This window comes from Mastigoproctus giganteus, chromosome 5, assembly GCF_048544385.1.
Source record: "Mastigoproctus giganteus isolate SK-2022 chromosome 5, ASM4854438v1, whole genome shotgun sequence".
NCBI lineage: Eukaryota > Metazoa > Arthropoda > Arachnida > Uropygi > Thelyphonidae > Mastigoproctus > Mastigoproctus giganteus.
This window is the reverse complement of record NC_143579.1, coordinates 197,571,059-197,598,425: the sequence shown is the minus strand read 5'-3', so window position 1 is coordinate 197,598,425 and position 27,367 is coordinate 197,571,059. Positions and strand designations below refer to the sequence as shown.

Here is a 27,367-nt window from a genome sequence, read left to right as displayed (position 1 = left end):
TACGAAATTTATCTTTATTTTAGGACACATACGTGTTTCGTATGTGTCCTATCTAAAATAAAGGTAAGCCCTGTTGATTCATAGTATGTAGAAAAAAAAAAAGACGGAGAATCACTCTATTCTTACGGACTTGCATACAGAAGGTTCTTTATGGTTCGCCTTTTCACAGTATATTCCCGATTTTGAAAGCTTAGCAGATGACATGAAGACACAAACTTCGCATAAATTAAAAATTTAAATACGTATGAATTTAAAATAAGAATTCCGAATTGTATTTAAATTTAAAGACAACATTTTTCAATATGTGTTGATTAACTTTTTTAACCATTTGCAATGAAATTCTTGAGATGGTAGATTGCTGCACATTTTGAAGAAAAAAAGTAGACTGCATCACAAATTAAATTAACCCTGATCTAGGATATAGGTTTCCTAAACCTCAATGGCGAAGGTAAAGAAATTCTGAACAAGAACGATGAGAAACGTCGGATAACTTACGCGGAAAATTAGTTTCCCGATATGGCACTCTAGCGCTGCTCACTCGGTAAACAGTCGGTAGGTGTTATCAGTCTGGAGCAAAGTCGAGAACAATATATTGACTGACAGGTGGGCATGGCAAACAATGTGTTGATTGGTGCACGAGCACAACACACGATAATATCAGTATAGTATCAGTTTAGCAGCACTAATGGTAACTTGTCCTAATCACACCTTTTTTCACCATTACAGTATTTCGTAATGGTGAAAAAAGGTCAGGTTACCCGACTTGAATCCCATGGGAGCTTGAACCTCTCCCGAAGTGGAGGAGGTAACCTAACCTTTTTTCTTTAGAATCAGTCATATTTAGAAATACATTCATAAAAAAATAAATTTTTTTATGACTGTTTTTATTTTCTTGTTCAATAATATGCCCAAATAGTGAAAAAAGGTCAGGTTACCTCCACTTGAATCCCATGAGAGCTTTAACTCCTCCTAAATGGAGGGGGTAACCTAACCTTTTTTCTTTAAAATCAGTCTAGCACATAAATTGTTTATTAACAAAATATTAATTTTTTATTACTGTACTTTTATTTTTAAAGACACTCGTGGATACACACAAATCATAACGTCAATCAGCACCTTAAAAGATTCATCGCTACTATTACCTGTTCACGGTTCATTACAAAACTATTATGCACTGTTCTTTACTGGTTAAATACACATCATAATGCCAAGCAATGACTACACAGTAGCTTGTCGTCTGTTGCGCCAACCACCAATCATTTCATCGTTTGCCATGCCTACCTGTCAATCAATATATCCTTCTCGATTTCTGCTCCAGACCAATAACACCTACTGTCTGTTTACCGAGCAAGCAACACTAGAGTCCAGTGTTGGGAAACTAATTTTCCACGTAAGTTATCCGACTTTTCTCGTTGTTCTCATGCAGGCTTTCTTTACCTGAGCTGTAATTTGTTTTAATTAACAAGTTTTATCTACAGCGCAACCTCATTATAATGTGCATGTCAGGCGACAACTTTAATAGCCGTGTTATGAGTGAAGTGCATTATAGCTGAAAAAATTTACCATTTAAAAAAAAATTTTTTTTTTTAACATCATCATCTTCAGCCATTTTCAATCCACTGCAGGATGAAGGCCTCTCCAGCAACTTTCCAGTTCCTTCTGTTTTGTGCAATGGCCATCCATTTACTGCCCACAAACTTAGGAATTTCATCTATCCATCTCCGCAGTTGTCTTCCAGGTTTTCTTCTAGCTCCTCTTGGGTACCATTCTGTTATTTTCATAGTCCATCTGTCATCACGTCTTCGAGCTATGTGTCCTGCCTAAGACCATTTTAGTTCTTTAGTTTTGTTAAGAATGTTCTTTACATGAGTTTGCTACCTAATCCAGGTGTTTCTCTTCTTATCTAACTGTCTGATTCCCAATATAATTCGTTCCATTCTTTGCTGTGTAGTTCTCAGCTTCTCTTCCATTCTTTTGGTGAGTGCCCAAGTTTCACTTCCATAAGTCATGGTGGGGAGTATACATTGGTTCATTATTTTACATTTCAGACAAACTGGGATATTGCTCTTCAGTATGTGACTATATTTCCTGGATGCTATCTATCCAAAATTTATTCTTCTCTTGACTTCCAGCCATTTATCATTATTACAGCTAATAACTTGTCCCAGATAAGTATATGACTCCACCTTTTCAATTACTGATCCTTCAATCATTATGTCCCTTTTTCTGGCATACTTGTTCATCATTACTTTTGTTTTAGCCATATTCATCTTTAGTCCAAAATCCTTACTAACAGTGCATAACTGATTAAGATTTTTCTCTAATTCTTTGGGATCGTGGCTTAGGACCACAATGTCATCTGCAAATCGTAAATGGTTTACGTACTCTCCATTCACATTGACTCCTTTCTGCGACCAGTCTTAATCTTCTGAAAGCTTCTTCAAGAGCAGCAGTAAACAGCTTCAGAGATATTGTATCTCCTTGTCAAACTCCTTTCTCGATTTTAAATTTCCTACTGTCTTTGGCTAGTCTAATAAAGGAGGTAGCATTCTCATATATTTTCTTCAAAATCATAATATATGGGGTATCTATGCCTTTACCATTAGTAGAGGCATATGATGCAAGAAAGCAAGCTTATGCAGCATCAGCCAAAAAAAAAAAAAAAAAAAACACACTTCCATTTCACCCCTCCATTCGTTCAAAATACCTGATTAACAGTGTTTTATATTCATTTGCTTTCTCCATTAGCTGTGATATTACGTGAAGGTGATCCAAAGTTGAGAATCCTGTCCTAAAGCCAGCTTGCTCTTTCGGTTGATTCTCATCAAGTATTCTTTCTAATCTGTTAGTAATGACCCTTGTGAACAACTTGTAGATATGGGATAACAAGCTAATTGGTCTATAATTTCCAATTTCTGATTTATCTCCTTTCTAATGCAGCAAAACTATGATTGCATTATTCCACTGCTTAGGCGTCACACTTTTTCTAATGACTTTGTGAAGAGCCTTGCCAGTTTTTGTGTTATGTCTCTTCCTCCCAATTTTAACAACTCTACAGTAACTTCATCTTCCCTCGGGGCTTTCTGATTCTTCATTTTCTTCAATGCATGTTCTACCTCCTCAGGAAGAATATCAGGTATGTCGTATGTGTTGCTAATTTGTGATCCATCTTCCCCACTGCTGGCTTCATTCCCTCACTCCTTGTATAATTCTCTATAGTAGTCTTCTGCTATTTGAATTATGCTTTCTCTGCTATTTATAAGTACACCATTGCTATTCTTCAGTTTCAGTATCATTTGTCTTTCTGTATTATTCTCATGGCTGCTGATTTAAGTCCTTTGTTTTCCCTTAATGCTTGTTCTACTTTTCTTGTGTTAAATCTTCTTATGTCCTCTATGAGTCTCTTTCTAATGGCTTTGCATAACTCAGTATACTCAATTTTCTCTTTGTCAGTGTTTATCTTGCTTTTCATTTGTCGCCTTCGGTTCATCATAACAAGTGTTTCTTGACTAATTTTTTCTTCTTTGGATTTCTTTTTCCCCATAGGTTTTGGCTTTATCACTTTCAGAAAGTTGTAATATTCCTCGTCGATATCTTGGTCCTGAACAGTCTGCAGAAGCTCAAACTTGTTCTTAAGTTCCAGTACATGCTGCTTTTTCTCCTCTTCTGTTATCTCAAAGACCTTTGTATTATTTAATCGAGTCAGTTTTTTCCTTTCGTTACCTACATCTATATCAAGTGTACATCTTACCATTCTGTGATCACTTCCAACATTTACCTTATTCAGGACGGTAACATCATTCACGATATATCTTCTGTTAGTGAGGATGAAGTCGATTTCATTAGTTGTTAATCGATTTGGCCTCTTCCATGTCCACTTTCTGTTCACCCTTTTCTTGAAAAAAGTGTTCATTACTGATAATCCTTGAGATTCTGCAAATTCCACAAGTATTTCACCTCTTTCATTTCTTTCACCAATTCCAAAATTTCCTAAAGTTCCCCTTTCTGCGGTGTTTTGTCTTTTTCCAACCTTAGCATTGAAGTTCCCCATAATAATAGTGTAGTAGGTTTTCTGCTCATCTAGAAGACTCTCAATTTCGGTGTACATTTCTTCAACCTCTTCATCATCATGGCTCGATGTTGGTGCATAAATAAACTTTACTTATTTTAACTTACTTTACTTATTTTAACATAAATACACTTTACTTATTAAATAAATGCTTTATTTACTAGTGTTTTATGAGTATACAAACTAAAAGACATAAATTATTAAAGATTATATCATTCCCTTTATGTTCTTCTAATGCACAATGCTGTTATGGACTTACATTTTGTGCATCCATTCTGAAATAGTTATGTAACTGATTTTGCTGGAATTGATGATAGTGTTTTTTTCAGTACATAATTCTTTATAGTGGTTAGATGCAATAAATGAGTATGTTCACTATCACTCTGATGTACTAACCATGCCATCACCTCAATAATGTTTTCAAGCAATTTGTTAATTTCTGGTGCTTTTCCCTACTTGAGTCATCCACATTATCTTCTGAGTCACTCCTATGTCACTGGCCTTCAGTTTTTCGTCTTCCCACCTCACAGAGGCTGTGATTTTTTCCTCATTCAGCTAATATGCAACTGCAATTTCTGCATCCACATCAATCCAAGCAACCAGGCCATTTGCTCAAAGACTGCCTGCCACCAAGTATGTTACAAGCAGCCTTTTCTTCTTGTTTTAAAAATGCTGCTAATTTGAGGTTATTATTAGTAATCTCATCTTTTCCAGTTTGTTTTTTTCAGCAGTTTTCAATTGCTGTTGAGCTTACTTTCTACAACAATAATCCAGTATTGTATGCAATGTCTTCCATTGTTAACGTTTTCAGAAATTCTAGAACTTGAATTTCTGAGTTCGCAATACCAGCAAGTAGCTCATCTCAATAGTAGGCTCTGAAGGCTCAAATAATGCCCTGGGCTGAATTAGTGCAGTTTTGTTCTTTGGCAGAAATGCAACTATGATCTTACTATCAGCCAAATGATGAGATGGATTTTAGGACATCAGCTAAATGATGAGATGGATTTTAGGACATCAGCTAAATGATGAGATGGATTTTAGGACATCAGCCAAATGGTGAGCTGAGCAGTGATCCAACAGTGATAGAGCCTTTTCTTCAAGCTTTTTGGAAAAAAAGTGGTATCTCACCAATGGTACAACTCACTTTCAAACCATGAAGCAAAAATATCACTCATCGTTCACACATTGCAGCTATTTTTATAAATCACAGGTAGAGATCTCATATTGACACGTTTAAAACACTGGAGACTTCGACTTTTGTCGATGCACAATGGCTTTAGCTTGTGATTTCCATTCTTCTTTGCACACAGTAATTCTCTCTCTGTTAGTTTTCATACCTGTTTTGTTGGTGCCTTCTGAATATCCAGTGACTTGTTGGGGAGAAGTTTATAATACAGTGCTGTTTTGTCACAGTTGTACAACTGTTCATTTGCGAATTCACCATCTTGAATCACATTAAGCGGAAATTCAGAAACACTTCTGCTGATGTAATGTCACCAAATGCAGATTTGCCTACCAGACTAACCTGTGATATCCTATGATGAGTCTTCCATCTCCAAAGCCATCCTTCAGAAAGTTTAAATTTGCTATCATCTCCACCAAGTGGCACTTGAAATTTAAGTGCCAGTGCTTTCAGAATTACCACATTTATTGGTATGCTTTCACTAGGCTTCTGTAGAAATCACTTGTATAAGCATTACTGTTTTTACAAAGTATAGTTTTCTTTCTTTGGAGGTCCACTTCATCTTCTACAGAGTCTATGAACGAATGCAATTTTTCTTCCTTTTTCATCCAACCATGGATTGTTCCTTCTGGAATTCCACACTCTCAAAATATACTGCATTTTGTTTCACCACTCTGTAATCTTTAACTTTTCTTCAACTGTATAATTTTTTCTTTTGGAATAAATATGATGAATTTGAGGTATTGCTCAAAACATCAAAGGCAGATATTGTTGGGATATCAGAGACGTGGTGTCACACAGATATAAGTTAAGTAATGCGGAACTGGAATTTGGGGAATACAATGTATATAGAAAGGATAGACAGGACAGGAGGGGAGGAGGGGTTATGCTATTAATTAAGAAACACATAAAGTCAAAGGAAGTGAAGCCAGTTGACATCGATGGACAGGGCAGTGTCGAGTCAGTTTGGTGTGACATAAGCATAGGGAAATCAAAATTGAGAGTAGGAGTGTGCTATAGGCCTAATGACTCTGATGAGTATAATAATATATTGTACAGGGAAATAGAGTGGGCCAGTAAATCAGAGAGTCTTATAATGGAGGATTTTAATTTCCCAGATATTGACTGGAATTTGTGAGTTGGTCACTCGCACACTAGCAAGGCTTTTGTGGATTTATTGGATGATTGTTTTCTACATCAGCATGTTCGTGAGGCAACAAGAGGGAGCAATACTCTTGATCTGATTATTAGTAGTGATTCTTCATGCATTAAGAACCTGCAGATAAATGAACCACTAGGTGGCAGTGATCACAGTGTGTTGAAGTGGGATTTACTCAAGGAGGTAACTACCATCAGAGGTAAAGGGAAGGGTTTTTGTTTTCGTAAAGGCGACTATGATGGTCTGAGACAGTATTTAAATTCTATACACTGGGACCAACTGATGATGTTACCAACAGCAAACTCAAAATGGGAAGCATTCAAGGAACTAATCTTGGTGGCTACCAGGCTTTACATACCAACTAAGAAATATTGTTCAAGGTTTAGGCCTAAATGGTTGTCAGATGGACTAATGAGACATGTGGCAGAGAAGAAAAATGCATGGGATACATACAAATTAATGGGTGACATGGAAGCCTATGATAGATATAAGTTGGTCTGTAACCAAGTCACAAAGGAGATTAGGCAGGCAAAGGCAGACTACGAAAAATCCTTGGCAAAGGATGCAAAGAAAAACAGAAAGGAGTTCTTTACATACTTGAACTCGAGAAGGAAAGGGATGAATCAGATTGGTCCACTGGATATTGATGGTTCAACAGTTGAGGATCCTGCTCAGGTGGCTAACAATCTAAACGAGTATTTTGCATCTACATTCACGCATGAGGAGTTATTCAGGAAGGAGAATGATGTAGGTAAAGTAAACATTGGCAGTGAGCTGGATGATTTTGTAATAACTGAGAGGAAAGTGGAGGAGAGATTGTTGAGGATAAACATAAAAAAGGCACCTGGGGTGGATGGGATCTATCCAGTTATATTAAAGGAGGCAGCAAAGGAAGTATGCAAACCCCTAGCCATAATTATGAGAGCTTCTTTGGACTCAGGGGAGGTACCCATAGACTGGAGATGTGCAAATGTAACCCCAATTCACAAAGGAGGATCAAAGGCTGACACAAGTAATTATAGACCTGTTAGTTTAACTTCTGTTCCAGGTAAATTAATGGAGGCACTGGTTAAAGAAGCACTGCAGGATCATCTAGACAAGAATTCAGTTATAGCTCAGACGCAGCATGGTTTTGTTAAGGGCAGGTCTTGCCTGACCAATTTGATTGGATACTATGATGTAGTCACAAAAGAACTGGATGCAGGGAATAACTTTGATATTATATATTTGGATCTTAGGAAGGCTTTTGATACTGTTGCACATGGAAGACTGCCGCACAAATTGGAGCAGTGTGGCATTGGAGGCAAATTGCTGCTATGGATAAGGGGATGGTTGAGTGGCAGAAGACAGAGAGTGGTAATCAATGGACACTGCTCAACGTGGACTAATGTTATTAGTGGAGTTCCTCAAGGTTCAGTGTTGGGTCCATTGTTGTTTTCGGTGTTTATGAATGATATTGATGATGGGATATCAAGTTTAATGTCTAAGTTTGCAGATGATACAAAGGTTGGCAGGGTCGTTAAGTACTGTTATTGTTGTTATTTGGTTTTTAGGAGCATTAGCAACTAAGGCCATATTGCTCCGGGATATGCGGTGGTCATTCCCTGACCTTTCCGCATCCTTCGTATTTGGTGGTGACGGGCTCGAACACCGGTCTAATCAAGAAGCGTGTGCTACACACTGCTGCTGCTCCTTCCCACCTGGCTACGGAGCCGCCGTTAAGGACACTACTGACGCTATGCTGCTGCAACAGGATCTGGAAAGGTTGAACAGATGGGCTGAGAGGTGGCAAATGAAGTTTAACATTGACAAATGTAAAGTACTACATATGGGTAACAGTAACCCCAGAGCAATGTATCAACTCTGCGGTACTACACTGACAGTGGTGGAGAATGAAAAGGACCTGGGGGTAATTGTGCAGGCAGATATGAAGTTCTCTGAGCAGTGCAGACGAGCTGCAAGAGTAGCTCATGGTGTCTTGTCAATGATATACAGGAATTTTTCTAGCAGGGATAAGGAGGTGATTATTCCCTTGTATAAGGCAATGGTTAGGCCACATCTTGAGTACTGTATACAGGTCTGGAGGCCTCATTTCAAGAAGGATGTAGTGCTGCTGGAACGGGTACAGAGAAGGGCAACAAGATTAGTAAATGGAACAAAGGGTTGCTCTTACGAAGAAAGGCTTAAGTTTTGCAAATTACAGAGTCTGGAGACTAGGCACCGGCGAGGTGATCTGATAGAGGTGTATAAGGCTTTGAATGGTTTGAGCATGCTCAATGCCAATGGGATTCTTCATCTTTCTCAGAATAATCACCTCAGAGGGCATAAATTCAAATTGAGGAAGGACGGATGTCGGATAGATGTGCGGAAATTTGCCTTTGGCCAGCGGGTGGTTGGTTGGTGGAACCGACTTCCATCACTTGTTGTTGAAGTTGATAGCCTAAACAAATTTAAAGCTCAACTGGACAGGTATTTCGAACGAACGGAGGGGTGAAATGGGAGAGGGGTTTTTTTTTTTTTTTTTTGGCTGATGCTGAATAAGCTTGCTTTCTTGCATCATATGCCTCTACTAATGCTAATGCTAATTACTTCAGTCCTACTGCTTTAATAATTTTGCTATGTATTTATTTGATACCCTAAAATTCACCATGTTTTGAGAAAACTAAATAAAAACCAAACTGTATGGCCTATTATAGTGTCGAAGTGAGGTTACATCATTTTTCCATAAATCATTTGCCAGGTCATACTTATTTTGGTCGTTTAGTTTAGCCCTTAGCAATTTTTGCTACGCTAAGTGTAACACTAGTTGAAGAAAGGATGTCTTATTAGCATTAGTAGAGGCATATGACGCAAGAAAGCAAGCTTATATAGCATCAGCCAAAAAAAACAAAAAAACCCTTTCCGTTTCGCCCATCCATTCACTCCAAAAGTTTGTTTAGTTCAGCCTTGAATTTATTTAAGCTGTCAACTTCCACAATGACAGATGGAAGTTTGTTCCAGCAATCAAATACCTGATGACTAAAGGCAAATTTCTGCTCATCTATTCTAAACTGTCTTTCCTCAATTTGAATTTACGCTCCCTCAGGTGCAGAATCTCAGCAAGAGGAAGAATTCCATCAGCATTGAGCTTGCTCAAATCATTCAAAACATTATACACATCAATCAGATCACCTTGCAGGTGGCTACAATTTGCAGAACTTAAGCCTATCTTGGCAACACAATCCTTTTTCCACTCACTAATTTCGTTGCCCTTCTCTGTACTCGTTCTAGTAGCTCAACATCTTTCCTAAAATGAGGCCTCCAGACCTGTGTGCAGTACTCAAGGTGTGGCCTAACCATTGCCTTATACAAGGGGATAATCACCTCTTTATCCCTGCTAGCAAAATTCCTATATATCATTAACAAGACCCCATGAAACTACTCTTGCAGCCTGTCTGCACTGCTCAGAAAACTTCATATCCGACTGCACAATTACCCCCAGGTATTTTTCATTCTCCACTACCCTGAGTGTAGTACTGCACAGTTGGTATGTTACTCTGGGGTTACTGTTTGTGTGATGGTACCATATTTTTGGAGACACTAGGAACAAAGATGTATACATGAGCTGTAGGGATCTATCCTTCAACTCCCAGTCTCTCTTAGTAATATGGGAAATCATGGCAGTGAAGTTTTTGATTTCATCTCTTATTGTCTTCAGATTTGTAATGAAAGATCCCTTGTTATTCAGGGTGATATCAAGAAATTTATCAGCCTTGGTTGTTATCCTTGGAGGTCTATTAACACTGAGGTAGTCTTTAATAAATACTGAAAGCAATAAGGGGGCCCAAAATGGAGTGCATTGAAGCGCCTTTCAAAATTTCCTTTTTTGAGGCTAGCCACGGAAGCATTGCAAATCAAACAACATTTTTCTTTTATCATTACAAAAAAGAATTCTAGTTCCCACTCTTGATGAAAACAATACATTTTACTCTTTTTGGTAATATTCATTTTAAATCAAAGGGTATTAAATTAATGTATAAGTACTGTTCAGCTATTAATATTAAGTAAGCTAAATAAGAATTCAACACATACACTATGCTCTCCACGACATAACTGCATGAATTTTCCACATGGACCACAGAGTAGTACGCTGTGCACTAGACAAGCCTAGCTGCTGCGCGGCATCAAGAGTAGTCACTTGATTCAACAGATTTGTAATAAGCATATGCAGTGGGGTGCATAATAATAATAACATATAGATTTTGAATAATCTATTTTTTATATATGTTCAAAATTCGTTGTGATCGACCGAAATTAAAGCTGCTATCGACTTGTTGGCCACCCCTGTCCTAGATCATAAAGGAGATAGCCAAAATAATGGAAACACCTGATATGAAAGCTGTAGATTTTGTAATGGCTACATGACATATTTGTGAACATTCAGTGATGATTTTTTTATTTCTTGCAGGTAGTACTCTTGAAGGAAAGACAATAAATGCTGATGTTTAAATAGAAGTGATATAAAAAGGTACATGAAGAAAATAACCGACCTGTCTGAATTCCAAAGAGGACAAATTGTTGGTGCATGTTTAGAAGGGGCATCGGTGACCAAAACTGCTGATTTGTATCCAGAGTGATTGTATCAAATATTATGTCTGCATTCACCAAGTAAGAAAAAACAAAATCTGATAGAATGAATTATGGTAGAAAATCAAAGCTGACTGAAAGAGACCACAGGACACTGAAAAGGATTTTAGCCTGAAAACATAAAACTACTGTCTCAAAATAATAAGGAAAATCATCCGGAACTTTGAAATATTTTTGTTAAAACAATATTCACTGTAACAGGATGTCTCTATTTTAATTTTTGCTAAAACAGTATTCACTGTAATAGAATATTCCTGTATTTGATAAAGTTAATAATAAAAGTATATTGCACTTTCTTATTACCTTAGCAGTAATAAGAAAAGTGCTTTTTTTCACATATAGAGAAATGAGCTTACCTGGAATAATACACCTCCCACATACTGACTGGTACTTTCAGCTGCTACTTGCCTCTGTGGAAGCTGATATATTCTATTTGTAAACAATGGTGATGAAGTAATAGAAGTGCTGGTATTTGTCTTCCACATATTTTTAGACTGAGAAACATTTAATGAGGAAGATAAAGACCTATTTAGACCTGTAGACTGGTTAGAACGCCCAACCAAATTGTTGGCATTTTTAACAGGCATAGGAGACTGATTCATAACCTGAATTTTTGAAGCCTGTTTAAAGGTTGAATCTATAGATGGCTGTTGAGAAACTGTAGTTCCTACACTTGTATATTCAGATGTGCATGGTGCTAAAGGAGTCTGATAGCTAAATACATTACTTATTATAGGTATGCCTGACTGCGCTGATGAGAATGTTACATGGACAAATTGGTCAGGATCAGCAGAATTCTGAGTACTTTGAGGTTTCTGAAAGTGACCTTCATTAATTACATTAACATCTGACTCAGGATGCTGCTGCTGCTGCTGCTGAATCTGATCTTTACTGCTTATTAAATGTTTTAAAACAAGACATGAATTTGTTTGCACTTTTCTATGTGAATTAAATATATTATCTGATGAGCCCACATCATTTGTATTAACAGAAGTCTTTTCCAACATATGAGGTGGAAGTGATTGATTTTGTATACTGTACACTGGCCGATCATGTTTTAAAAAATTATTAGTACTTATTGGAAAAACAGATGATATATTACAAACATTTTGTTCACCTGCCACATCTGTGAAACTTGACTGATTTTGTAATGAATGATCTTTTTGTTCTGTGCCTTGCTGCAACACATCTTTGCAGTGTTGCTTTATTTTAAATATCTTTGGTTGCTTTGGTCTCTTTAAGAATCCTTCTTGTAAATTAAAACTAGCCCTTTTCTGAGGATGTGTTAAAGATGATTGCATAGTACAAGATACACTGTCTGCAGAACCATAACTGCAAATAGTATTCAAAAACTTTTCTACAGTTTTGTCAGAAATATCACGTTCTAGTTGTGGGTCAACTTTGCAGCTACTTTTGGAATTTCCCATTTCATTTAATATCTGTGATGATGAATGTATCTGATTAGCATCTAAAGTTGTCTGTGAAGCGCATTCTGATTCAGAATGTTTATTTTGTACTGCTGGATTTCCTCTTTCTTTAGAGAGAACTGAATATGCCAACTGTAGACTTCTCACTGTCTGTATTTTTTCCATTTTCAACTTGTAGAGGTTGCTAGTATAACCAGAAACATTTTTTTCTAGTTGAAGTATTCTGTTAAGTTTTGCCATCTCTCGTCCATATAATGATTTTATGGCTTCTGATGAATTTAAACTAGAAGGATCCTGTGAGCTATTATCTAAATCCAGTATACTTAAAGCAGCACATTCATCTAATTCATCAAAAGCAGAATTGACAGAAGGTTCACTTTTAATTGCAGTGGTACTATTTAATTTATTAGCATTTTCTTTAATCGCATCTGTTTGAAGATCAGAGGGTAAACTGACTGGTATATTTTGGCATATGTCCTCTTTAGCTTCAGCTGTGGTATCATTATTTTTAACTGCTTCCTCAATGAGTGCAACCTCTTCTGCTGGAAGGGAAAATACTAGTTGAATTTTTGGCATACCTATACTTTCATTTGCAGATTTAGTCAGAGATTTAGCTGTACATGAAGCATCCAGATAATCCACATTTTCCAATTTGTTGCTAGTTACAAAATTTGATATTGTGCCAGTACACTTTTTGTTTTCTGGTTCAATGAATTTTATACTTGCCTGTGCTACCTTTTCAACTTGACTGTTTTCATCATCTGGACTGGTTTCATCATCTGGACTGGTTTCATCATCAAGTGTTATAATTTCAACTGGCACCTTATTCTGAAATGAGTTGTTATCTTCTATTAATACAACTTCATCACCAAATGAATCTAACTTAGAAGGCAATGTGTTACTGCAACTAGCTTCGGATTTCTTAAGATCTACAGAAGGAGCAGAAGTGGCTACTTGAGATGTACAAGATTTTTCATATAAACTTAAATTTTCTATTGTTGAAGGGCCTATTTTATACCATACTCCTTTCTTATTGACACTAGTAATTTCCAGGTCATGACTTTCTTCTTCAACTTTAAGAGACTGCTTGTTTTCCTTTGTCTGCATTAGACTCCTTTCATTTACATTTGCCTCATCGCTTTTTGGTTCAGAAGTTAAAATGATACTTCCTTTTGATATTTCTGTGACAGGTGTTGCTAAATACTCATTAGTACAATTAGTTACTTCATTTTCACTGGCAAACGTCACTAATAATGCCCCATTAATTTGTTTTTTCACTTTATAATTTCCACCAAAAAGATCTATATAGTTTTTTTTATCTGTAAGAGACACACCATCATCAACAATGCTGCCATTTTCCTTCATAAAACATTTTGTTTTAGGAAAATTTGGATTATCTGTCATTTCAGGCACAATGGCACGTGGGAAAGCTGCACTCCTAATTTCAGATGCTGGAAAACTATTAAGTTGTTCTTTAACCATTCTTTCACCCTGTTCTGCTTTCCAACAGTCTGAACTAAAATTCTTTTCTTCAAATTTTTCATTTGGTATCGACATATTAATATTTTGCTTAATTTTTGATACGTTGATATCCTTAGCTGTAACTATATCATCTTTTTTGTCAAATATTACAATACATTCTTCATCAGTAATGAATGCCATATTATCCTTCTGTTTGGAAATAGTTCCATGTGAATTTTCATACCTATTATCTTCAGCAGCAGTTACAGGGGTTTCAGTAGTAAGAGAGGTGATGGTGGTAGTAGCAGCAACAGCACTTCTTATACTCTCTGTATATCCTTTTATTAAATCTTTTGTCCAAGAAAAATACTTTGATTTTAAGGATTCTACTTCAGAAACTTCTGGGTCCTCTTCTTTTAAATCATTTAAATGCTTACTGTTACCAAGATCTTTGGTAAAATAAACAGGATATTTACTAACATGGGTTGAATTTTTTTTTTTCACCTTAAATTCACCTTTCTGCCGGCTTGAAGGTGCAGGATACTTTTTTTTATGAGGTAACTTTTTTATTTTACTGTGTCTTCTTTTTATTTGCCTGTGCCCCAAGTGCCTGCGATAAGTTTTAGTGCTACATATTTTGTTACAGTTCTCTTCTCTGTCTGTGTTTCTCACAGATAAAGAGCATAATCCTTTATCATTTCTAGATCTCTTATCACATTCTTCATTGACCTGCTCCCACTGAACTTTCCATTTGTTAAATTCCTTAGAAATAACATTTGAACTGTTTACTTTATCCTTTTTATAAGTCATTTCATGTAATGAAGAATTTTCCATATGCTGATAACTACTAGGGTTATTCATTATTTTTTGCTTTTTCTCTAATAAATACCCATCTTTTTTTTTCCATTCTTCTGTATCGCAGTTTGTAGTTTGTTTTGAAAGTGAAAATGCAGATTTTGTTTCACATGATTTCTCCTCTGAAAATGGTAAATTCTCTTTCCTATTTTTATGCATACATTTCTTTTTAATTCTGTCCACTGCTTTGATTAAAAGGTGATGATTGTTATATGAATTCAACACACAATTTTTATTTACAGTTGAATTACCCTCTCTTTTTAAAAATGACTGAGAATGGTCTAATTTATCTCCTTTTAAAATACCCTTCTTGATTACTGCTGAACTGCATATACTTTTTAAAGGTGGCTGAGAATGGTCTAATTTACTCCCTTTTAAAACATCCTTCTTGACTGTGGACAAACTGCACACTCTTTTTAAAACTGGGACAGAATGATTTAATTTATCTCCATTTAAAACATCCTTCTTGATTATAGATGAGTTGCATACACTTTTTGAAACTGGTGGAAAAATAGGCAACTTATTATCTGAGTGTACTTTATAAGACGGATTAATTTTATTCATGCACTTTTGTTTTTTGCCTTTTATAGAAATCTTTTCTAAATTATTATCCATAAGGTTTATTATACGACCAACAAGATCAAATTTATTAAGACAAGCACTGCCTTTATGCATAATCTGACTAGAATCCACTGCTTGTTTGGAATCTGTCACAGCAGTTTTGTTTGGTTCACAATGTGAAAGTTCCTTATTCAAGTATTCAGAATGTGTGTTACATTCTTCTTGTACTGAATTAATATCACCTAATTTGGTAGGAATTTCTTTTATACAACTGTTTATATTTTCTATGTTTTCTGTGGGCTTAGGGTAATCCATGGAAACATTCATTCCAGAAGGAAGCATTTTGTGGTTGATTCAACAAGGATCTCAGAAGAATCACTTTCACGTGCTTAAACTATTGATTTATGAAACAATTTCCTTTTTAGTTGATCACCAGATGGATGTGAAATGAATGCATTTTCACACAATGGATTACTTGCAAATGCAGTAGTTTTTTCTGTACTGCTTCTACCTGGAATTGAATCGGAATTGAATGGAAATTAGCATTCTGATCTTGGTTTAAAGACGTTTTCATACATATATCAGTTCCATCCTTGAATTTTGAAAAAATATCAGAAATTTGAGGAGAAGAAAAATTAGTCATATTATTTCATTTTCCTCATTGGACCAATCACAATTATTTCTTGGTACATTTCACATGAATGCACTTTTTTTGTGTGATGAATCCATAGGGTTGCATACCTAAAAATATAAAGCAGTGTAAAAAATAACCTTCCCACTTTACAACTCACAGCAACATCTCAAAACAACATTAACCTGCTGGCAAGTGTTTGTGAATCATTTTGACCATATTTTTTCAGCCCTTTTGCAATATAAAACTACTCTGCCCATCCAGCAATAACTCATAAGGCTTTTCATAATAAGTTTTTCCTGTTTATTAAATATTTGAGATATCTCCATTGAATACGTTCAAAATGATCCCAACACAACCTGTCATTTAATTAACAGTCATTAAATACTGATATATTAAAACAAAAACATATTCGAAATTGAGACTGAATTTAAACAAATATTTCATTTGTATATTGAATAGCAGATATTAAGGGCATAAAATTCATAAAACTGAAATATTAAAACAAAAACATACTGAAAGTTGAGACACTGGTTTTAAACAAATACTGTATATCATCAGTATATTAAATAGCAAATATTAAGAGAATAAAATTCAGGTTTATATCATGGTAGCACATCATATATCCTCTCATTCAAAAGCTACAGTAATAATATTAATCTCATAAAACTATAATGTAAGGATTAGATACTACGATATTCTGTACCTTCCATCATATCAAAACTTATCAAAGAAAACCCATTTCCAAAAGATTTAGCTGCATGTTTCTTAACCTAGCAGTAGTATTGTATCACCTGAAAGACTATGCAGGAAAATATTTAATCCTCGTAACTTGCTGGTTGGGGATTAGTAATTGTTACTTTTTGTAACTTCTTAATAGTGTCTTTAGTCTTGTACAAGCTGCCTTTTTCTGTTAATTTATATTGTTCACATTGCATAAACTGAGGAAGGTGAAGGACTCTGAGGCTGCATGATATTTATATTACTCTTCTATATTCAGCCAAGTGTAGTTCATTGTGTAGTGAAACATTGATTTTCATCACCAAAAAACTTCTCAAATTCACCATTCATTACTAAAAATAAGAGAAATTTCAAGAGTATGTAGCAATGAACAGTATATCAGCTAATCTCAGTGTATTCATATTCTAGAAAGGTGGTCCACAAACTTGACTGGTCTTTACACAAATTTTTCTAGCAAGAATGGAAGCACCAAATGCATGACCTTGATATATCCTGTGGTATTCCATAAATATTTCAAGCTGTGAATGACTAGTGCTATCAGATTTGGGCAGCCAATCTGGATGCAATCCATAAAACGTCTGATACAGTTAACTATATAGGGGTTCCTTGATGCATAAACTACTTTGGTCATAGTGCCCCAGTTCATATATGGCAACTCATGTATGGCTTTTTTCTTTTATTCTGCACTATTTCTGTGCAAGTGTGCTTGTGAATCAATTTGCATGCTGTGCAATGCTAAAATCCAAAAATAATTCACAAGAGAAAACTACTCTCTTCACATAAGACCAATGAACTACAGCCTCAAGACCTTTAAAAACTGTTCCAATCTCTGATTTTATTTCATCAAATAAATGGCAAACTCAGCATACAAGAGGAAAGACATCCAATGCAATCACCAAAACCAGTGGTTTTCAAACTTTATGTAATACACCCCCCCCCCATTAATTTAGCACCATTCATTACTCTTCACCCATCTTTTCAATGAAAACTGAATTTGTTAAAAATCGTTTATGGCCTATCAATGAGTCACACTCCAGCAGTTTGGAAACCACTGACCCAACTACTATGGTAGAGTTTGTGAGATGAGTTTATCAGTGTCCCCCAACTTTTTTAGAGGTCTGCGTAACATGACCTGTGACAAGTTCAACCTAGTCAATACTACCACATCTTTTCACATGATAAGGCCAAGGCCCACTTCCAACTGAATGATGCTGTAAAAGTCAGATTGTCAGATTTTTGCAGCCAATTTGTAATTGCCAGAGTTTTGCAGCCAATTTCAAATTATTTAATTTGTAAAATCAGTCCCTCTGTATAAGGCAATGGTCAGGTCACGCCTTGAGTACTGCGTACAGGTCTGGAGGCCTCGTTTTAGGAAGGATGTAGATTTGCTTGAGCGTGTACAGAGAAGGGCAACAAGATTTGGGAGAGGAATGAAGGGATCCTCTTACCAAGAGAGGCTTAGTTCTGCAAATTGCAGCGACTGGAGACTAGGCACCTGCGAGGTAATCTGATTGAGGTGTATAAGGCCTTGAATGGGTTGAGCACACTGAATTCTGATGGAATTCTTCCACTTGTTCAGATTACAAACATAAGGGGGCATAAATTCAAATTGAGGAAAGAGAGATGAAGAATAGATGTACGGAAATTTGCCTTTAGCCAGTGGGTGGTTAATTGCTGGAACAAACTTCTATCTGTCATTGTGAAAATTGATAGGTTAAATAAATTTAAGGAGGAACTGGACAAACATTTAGAGGGAATGGTTGTGTGAATTTTTTTTTTTTTTTTTTTGGCTGATGCTGCATAAGCTCATACACTTGCTTTCTTGCATCACATGCCACTATTACTACTACTATTTGCATACACTCCATAAAACATCTGATGCAATTATTTTTGTGTTCAAATAGGCAAAAGTGCCACAGAAACAATTCAAATCACAAAGCAAGTATACGGAGAGAATTGTCTCTCTCTCGTGCATGTGTGTTTGAGTGGCATAAATGTTTCCGCATGGAAGAGAATCACTGGAAGATGATGAACATCTGGGCCCAGCAAAATCATTTGAATGCCAGAGCTGATTGAAAGAGTATGAGAAATAATTATCAGACATTGGATTATTATTAGCCATATAGTGCAAGGAAGCCTGAGGCTTATGTTGCACCAGCCAAAAAAAAAAAAAAAATTTCCAAGTTACCCTGAGAGAGAGAGAGAAAGAGAAATAGAAAGGAATCACCAAGAAAGAGAAGAATGATGATATCCAGCTCAGGATCCTAGGTGTGCCAAGCCCATACTCACCAGATGTAGTGCATATAATTTAATCCCTGGGATTAAATTATATGCACTACAAAGCAGGTCAAATATGCATCACAATTTTTACGTTTATTATTCATTTATTACGATTAATTGAACCCCAATTTCTTTGTATTCAACATGTTAAAGTAATAAAACCATTTATGAAAAGTTTTAACACCTTTTTTAAAAGTTTTCCCTTTCAAACTTAGAATAATTTTTGTTACAATACACAATAATATATTTCTCAAAGTGATCCATTGTAAATTTTTGGCATTTATCATCCAAGATCATTTTATATATAGAGAATGAACTTTCTACTTCTATGGAAGTGACTGGGCTGTATTTAAAAATGTGAGCTTTTGAAGACTACTTGAAACGGAAGTTCATTTCCTTTCCCATTTATGAATTCGTCTATTTTCCTTAAAGTGTGAAATCCTGAGTTCTTTTCCAAAACATTATTGTATTTTCTTCTTATTTCTTCTCCTATGCATCCAGGCAAAGTTGAAATTTGCAATTCAACTTTTTCCATCTCTCTCTCTCCAATTGTGCTTCTCAAAGAAAAAGTCTCCACTTTTCAAGTTCGGTTATATAACTAGATAACCAGCAAAAATTGGTCTGGATGAACAATAAATGTTTTCTAACCACAGAATCAGAAAGCATTGCATTAGCACTACAAATTGCTGCTGAATGCATACTATCCAATGAATCAACAAATTCTTTTACAGAATCAAAACTTTTAGCATAAAACGATGCTACTTGTAACTGTGTTCCCCATTTTATGAGAACAGAATCAGCTAGGAGAGTAAGAGTAGGTAAGTTGCTATTCTTGAAGGCACTTTTCACAAAATCTTTTTTATAATAGAAGTAAGTTAGTTAATTTCACCAACATTCTCCTGAATTGCCTCTGCCAACCTATGTAAGCCATGGGCTAAGCAAGTAACATGGATGAGATTTGGATAGAAAACTTGTAATGCAGAAGCAACTTTTACCATACACGAAGCAGCATCACTAACAAAAATGCAGACTCTTTCACTATGGGTCGATTCTGGCCATAACAATTGCAAAGAATCATTACAAAATCTTGCTATTATAGAGTAATTCATTTTACAAATGCAATTGGTCTGCATCTAATTTTCCATAGATAAAATGTGCAATGTAGTGGCCACAAACATCTGTAGTTTCATCAATGGGACATCCAAATGTAGTTTTCTCTATTCTTTTGTGAATAATGTTGTCATAAATAGCATTAAGGAAAAATTTTCCTTACTTTTATATTGCTTGGCCATAATGTGCAATGTTGTTTCTACATGTTGGTCAATCTGAAATTTTTTCTTGCATGGTACGTTCTTTTTGAAAACAGCACAGAACACAATAATGCCATAATGCCATCTGTAGTAAAATCTTTTCCATGATTGGCAATAAACGATTCCATACCAAGTTTTGTAACAGATTTAATTTTTGGCATGTTTAACGAAAACATTTCATCTGATGCAGTCGACAGAATGAGAACGAATAGCATTAAAACTGTGGGGTATTTACATGTTTATTTTATTTATTTATTTTTTCCTTTCATTTGCTAGCACTATTTTCTCAATTCACCAGCCGACCGGGCTAGCCGAGTGGGTAAAGTACCTGCCCGGCAACCCAAAGGTCGCGGGTTCGATTCCCGCCTCGGGCTTGGATCAAAATACTGCAAAAACCTTGGGAGGTGCAATATGGCCACAGAAGCCGATGCGCCAACAACTACCAAATCAAAAAAAAAAAAAAAATCTCAATTCACCCATTACCCTCTCTTTCCGAGACCCTGTTCCCTCAGAATTACCAGTTATTTTCTATCTTCACCACCTGATGGGCAACATTCATCGAATGACCCCTTTTATCCATCATTTTCGATGTATCACCACTGTCCTCCCACAATTCAAGAACAAAGGTTACTCACTGGAGAACTCTCTGTCTACTAGATTTTCACTCTCTGATAGTATGGGTTTTCACATCTTTTATGTTGTGATCTGAAATTGCTTGGTCTCTTTTGTCTTGTTTTCACTATTTTCATATACTACCTACTACCTCCCTTGCTGTAGGTCTTCAGATGATACCATTTGGCCCAACAGTTATAATTCTCGTGTTCAATACATACGCCACAGTTTACTCTCAAATCAGTTATTTCCTTTCCCCTTTAATGTCATCCCCCTATTATCTACTATCTACCGGAAATGCTCCCTCAACAACGAGAAATAAACATATTTTCTTCCATTTTCTGAAATTACAAGGACTCTGCTGATTGCCTCTCCTTAACATCTATCTTTCTAAAACAATAAAAAAATAATAAAAATATACATATATAAAAATAACGTCAACTTTATGCAAGATTTGGATCGTACAAAATGTTTCCCATGCCGATTTGAGAAATTTTCCCAAGCTCAATGAAATATTACCTCATGCATATTTAATTTTTAATTGCAATATAGTGACTTGTTATGCAGTTCTGAGATCAAATTAAGGAATATGCAGTATTGCTTGCAATATTTGTATTATATGCATTTATATTGTAACTAACAACTACAGTGGCCTACAGTTATATGCACATTGTATAACCAATCTGATAGGTTACTATGATGCAGTAACCAAGGAACTGGATGCAAAAAAAAATTTTGACATCACATACAGTCAGTTCTGCTATAACGCAGTATGTGTGTTCCTAAAAATCTCTGCATTAAGGTATATAGGAAAAATAGAGATATGGGCAGAGCACTCAAAAAAAAAAAAAAAAAAAAAAAAAATGTTCAGTGTGGTAAGTAAACACTAAAAAATGTTAGAAACCCATTTATTATTCATTATTTTATGTTGTGATCATTACACATCTTTATGTTAAGATGTGTAACACAGGTTTACACATCTTAAATTTCTAATAAATAAATAAATATTGCAGTAAATACAGCACTGTAATATATACATACTAAATGATATTTCTGTTCACTAAAATTTTTATTTTTTTTTATGTAAAATTTAAAACAGTAAACAGTAAAAAAGATAAGCAATCAATAATGACACACAAATTGCACAAGTGAGATATGCAGACAATTTCATACATTATAAACAGGAATGAAGAGAAGATACTGAAAATTTACGTTTTTTTATATGATTGAAGATTTCACTGAAGGGGAAACACATTTCACCATAATAAAAGAATCAAAAACCCACAGAATTCCAGTTAATTGGTATTATTGCAAATGTAATTAGATCGAGTTTACTACCCATTTATAATTAAATTGCACTAACAGAAAAGCCCAATAAACTGGGAACTGCAAATTGTTTCTATTGTTTTATGGCAAAAATGTGCTCCTCCAATCACACTATCCCAGCTCAAGAAATTTCTGTTCGAACAGAAAAATGTGAGTTGGCCTACAATACTACCTGTTATCTTGTGAATACAGTGAATGACAACAGTGTGTCTCTGACCAATACAACTACAGTAAATGGGAAATATCGCTCTCGCATTTTAACATTTTTTAAGCTTTGTAAACTTGTTTGTTGTTATTTGGTTTTTTTTTTTTTTAGGAGCATTAGCAACTAAGGCCATATTGCTCCGGGATGTGCGGTGGTCATTCCCTGACCTTTCCGCATTCTTCGTATTTGGTGGTGATGGACTCAACCCCCGGTCTAATCAAGAAGCGTGTGTTACACACTGCTGCTCCTTCCCACCTGGCTACGGAGGCGTTGTAAACTTGTATGTATTGCTGTGCAGATCGCTACGTTCAGCTTGTTGCCGGGTTTTGCATTCACCTGGTGTTAATCGCAGACGAAATCGTGCATGAACCAATGCGAAAATCGTGTTATACTCGCATTGTTCTCTAATATATCAGTTGCATTAGAGCAAATTCATGTTGCTAAAATGCACTTTATAGCAGAACTGACTGTTCTTGGATTTCAGGAAGGCTTTTGATACTGTTGCACATAAAAGACTGCTGTACAAACTGGAGCAATGTCGAATTAAGGGCAAGTTACTGCTATGGATAAAGGGATGATAATGTGGAAGACAGAGTGGTTATCAATGGGCACTGCTCTTTGTGGACGAATATTATTAGTGGAGTTCCCAGGATTCCATTGTTGTTTTATCAATGATATTGATGAAGGTATATCAGGCTTAATATCTAATTTTGCATATGATACTATGACAGTCATCAGGATGAGCTACTACAACAAGATCTAGGAAAATTGGGTCAATGGGCTGAGAAATGGCAGTTGAAATTTAACCACTGAAAAATGCAAGATAATACACATGGGTATCAATAACACCAGAGTAACTTATCAACTGTGTGGTACTACGCTCAGAGTAGTAGAGAATGAAAAAGACCCAGGGATAATTATGCAGTCAGACATGACTCTGAGAAGTATAGACATGCTACCAGGACACTCATGGGATTTAGTCAATGATATGCATAAACTTTGCTAGCAGGGTTAAGGAGGTGATTATCCCTTTGTATAAGGTAATGGTAAGGCTGCATCTTGAGCAGGGATTCTCAACGGTGACAAAAATTGGTTTTCGGTAGGGGGGGGGAGGAAAATATCATGGGTATTACAATGGTTTGTAGTCCTCCAAAGTTCAACCCTACCCGATGACATCTTAATACTTAATATCTAATTTTTCTCAATGGGTTTTCCTTTTTCCCTCAGACACCTGATTTTTAACATATGGGTATATTACATTAGGAGTGGGTGAGAAATTTGGATAAAAGGAAGATAGTAGGCATGATTTAATTCAACCACCACCTTTGCTTTTCATAGGCATTAAATTCCAAAGTTCTTTCAGAGGTAATGTCTCTGCAATCCTTAGCGTTTGTGCCTTTCTGACAGCTCCAACTTTGGTAGCGGTGTGGTTGACATGGTTGGTTTATTTATTCTTTTTTTTTATTGGGGGTATAAGCCTCAGGTTGTGAAATAGTTAACTGACATGTAAGTTAGTGCATCATTTCTACATGCAGCCACCTACTAAGTAACTAGGAATTGGCACTGTTAAGTATATCACATATTGTGAATACCTTCAGAACAAGTTACCATGATATAGTAGTAGTGGCATGCAATGCAAGAAAGCAAGTGTATAAGCTTATGCAGCATCAGCTAAAAAAAAAAAAAAAAATCACACTATTCCCTCAAAATGCCTGTCCAGTTCCTCCTTAAATTTATTTAACCTATCAACTTCCACAACAGATGGAATTTATTCCAGCAATTAACCACCCACTAGCTAAAGGCAAATTTCCACATATCTATTATACATCTGTCTTTTCTTAATTTGAATTTATGCCCCCTTAGGTTCGTAATCTGAATTTGAATTTAATCTGAATAATCTGAATTCGTAATTTGAATTTATGCCCCCTTAGGTTCGTAATCCAAGTGGAAGGATCCCATCAGAACTGAGCATGCTCAACACATTCAAGGCCTTATACACCTCAATCAGATCACTGTGCAGGTGCCTAGTCTCCAGCCACTGCAATTTGCAGAACATAAGCCTCTCTTGGTAAGAGGAGCCCTTCATTCCCCTCACCAACCGTGTTTCCCTTCTCTGTACACACTCAAGCAAATCTACATCCTTCTTAAATGAGGCCTCCAGACCTGTACGCAGTACTCAAGGCGTGCCCTGACCATTGCTTTATACAGAGGAACAATCGCCTCCTTTTCCCTGCTAGAAAATTCCTATATATCATTGACAAAACCCCATGACCTGCCCTGGCAGCCTGTCTGCATTGCTCAGAAAACATCATATCTGACTGCACAATTATTCCCAGGTTTTTTTCAATTTCTACCATCTTAAGTGTAGTACCACACAGTTGGTACGTTTCTCTGGGGTTACTTCTACCCATATGCAGTACTTTGCATTTTTCAATGTTAAACTTCAGTTGCCACTTCTCAGCCCATCTGCCCAAATTTTCTAGATCCTGTTGCAGTAATACACTGTCATTAACAACCCTGCCAACCTTTGTATCATCTGCAAACTTCGATATTAAGCCTGATATACCTTCATCATCAATATCATTGATAAATATACAAAACAACAGTGGACCCAACACCGAACCCTGTGAGACTCCACTAATAACGTTAGTCCACGAAGAGCAGCACCCACTGATTACTACCCTCTGTCTTCTCCCACTCAACCATCCTTTTATCCATTGTAGCAATACAATTGTACCCTTAATACCATTCTGCTCAAATCTGTACAATAGTCTTCCATGCGCAACAGTTTCAAAAGCTTTCCTGAAATCCAAATTATTTTTTGCATCCAGTTCCTTTGTAACCACATCATAATATCCTATCAAATTTGTTAGACAAGACCTTCCCTTAACAAACCCATGCTGTCTCTGAATTATTGCTGCAGTCTTGTCTAGATGATCCTGCAATGCATCTTTAACCAGTGACTCCATTATTTTACCCGGAACAGAAGTTAAACTAACTTGTCTGTAATTACTCATGTCACCCTTCGATCCCCCTTTGTGAATTGAGGATACATTTGCCCACGGACTGGAGATGTGCAATTGAGGATACATTTGCACATCTCCAGTCCGTGGGGACCTCCCCTGAGTCCAAAGATACTCTCATAATTATGGCTAAGGGTTTGCTTAGTTGTTTGCCGCCTCCTTTAATATAACTGGATAGATCCCATCCACCCCAGGTGCCTTTCTTATGTTTAACTTTAACAATTTCTCCTCCACTTTGTTCTTAGTTATTACAAAATCATTAAGCACCCTGTTACAATTTGATAACCTTCTGGCATTTTCAAACTTTAATACCTCCTCATGTGTAAATGTAGATGCAAAATACTCATTCAGTTTGTTTGCTATCTGAGCAGGATCATCAACAGTCGAACCATCGATATCAAGTGGACCAATCAGATTCATCCTCTTCCTTTTAGAATTTATATAAGTAAAGAAATCCTTGCTGTTTTTCTTAGCATCCTTTGCCAAAGATTTCTCGTAATCTGCCTTCGCCTGCCTAACCTCCTTTGTGACCTGATTACAGACTAGCTTATATCTGCCATAATCTTCTGAGTCGCTTGATAATTTATATGCATCCCATGCATATTTCTTCTCTGTCACGAGTCTCATTACTTCATTTGATAACCATTTAGGCCTAAACCTTGAACAATATTTCTTAATAGGCATGAAATTTTTAGTAGCTTCCACGATTAATTCCTTGAATGCTTCACACTTAGAATTTACTGTTGGTAACATCGTCAGTTGATCCCACCATACAGAATTTAAAAACTGTCTGAGACCACTGTACAGTCAGTCCTCGTATAGCACGATAGTTGTGTTCCTGGAAACCCTCGTGCAATGCAAAATCATGCAATATAAACAACAGGCCCTATGGGAGAAATAGGGTTAGGTTCCGACCACCCAAGATTGAACACACATTTGTAACCAAAACATTACCAAACACAATAAATAATTGTAATAAAATACGTATTTTATTACGACTATTACGTAATAAAATATTGCTAATGCTTTTGCTTCTATTGTAAGCAAACTTGTTTTTTGTTTGATTTTCTATTCAAACAGATGACAGCCGTTCCATCTCTTCCAATTCTTTGTGTCTTAATCTAATGGTTTTTAATTACACTTTGAGTTGTTCCTGCTATGAAAGTTGTTTTTATTTTCTCTGCATTCTTTGTAATTCTTGGTGTTGCCTCATTTAGTTCTGTAGCACGTGCAATATCACATGGTCTGTCATTTCGCTCAAAGCGTTTCACAGTTTCATATTTTTTCGCTATCGACAGTGGCAGACTGGCCATAAGCCTTACCAGGGAAATCCCGGTGGGTCGGAGGCCGGTGTGATTTTGGCCATAAACCGTGGTATGAGGCCATTATAAATTTTCAATGGGTAAGAATTTTGACCCAGTCCGCCTCTGTTTATCAATATTGCTTTTTTGTCTCTGAATCTGCAGTGTCTTCACCAGGACGCTTTCTTTTCACACCTTTTAAGTATTTTACTCATTTTTAGGGAATAAAGCACAATTACAAAACGAGGAGGCGCGCGCGATACACATAAAGCTGTGTGCGTGTAGCAACTGAATAAACAACACTGTAAAGGCAGAGATACACTATTAACACCTCACATTTTACTAAAGCACATTTCTAGGGGTTACTACCATAAAACAATAAAAAAAATTTCCATTTGCGTTTCTGCTAGTGGAATCTGTTATAAACTGGTAGTAAACTCGATCTAATTGTATTTGCGATTATACCGATAGCTGGAATTGTGTTGGTTTTTACGTTATTATGCTGAAATGTGTTTCCCCTTCACTGATATAAAACACATAAATACATTTTCAGAATCTTCTCTTCATTCCTATTGTGTTGCGTTCAGTTGGGGTGAT

At 36.1% G+C, this 27,367-nt stretch overlaps 1 protein-coding gene across 1 annotated transcript in view; it reads right to left on the bottom strand.

Annotated features, from left to right (window-relative positions):
• LOC150085984 (uncharacterized) overlaps window positions 1-12,079 on the bottom strand; it is a 45,531-nt gene extending 33,452 nt beyond the window's left edge. Inside the window, exon 1 of the mRNA XM_090373634.1 lies at window positions 11,394-12,079. Within this exon, the coding sequence (XP_090229760.1) occupies window positions 11,394-12,044 (651 nt within the window). The 5' untranslated portion in view covers window positions 12,045-12,079. The remainder of the gene's footprint in view (window positions 1-11,393) is intronic.
• Window positions 12,080-27,367: the final 15,288 nt, after the last annotated feature.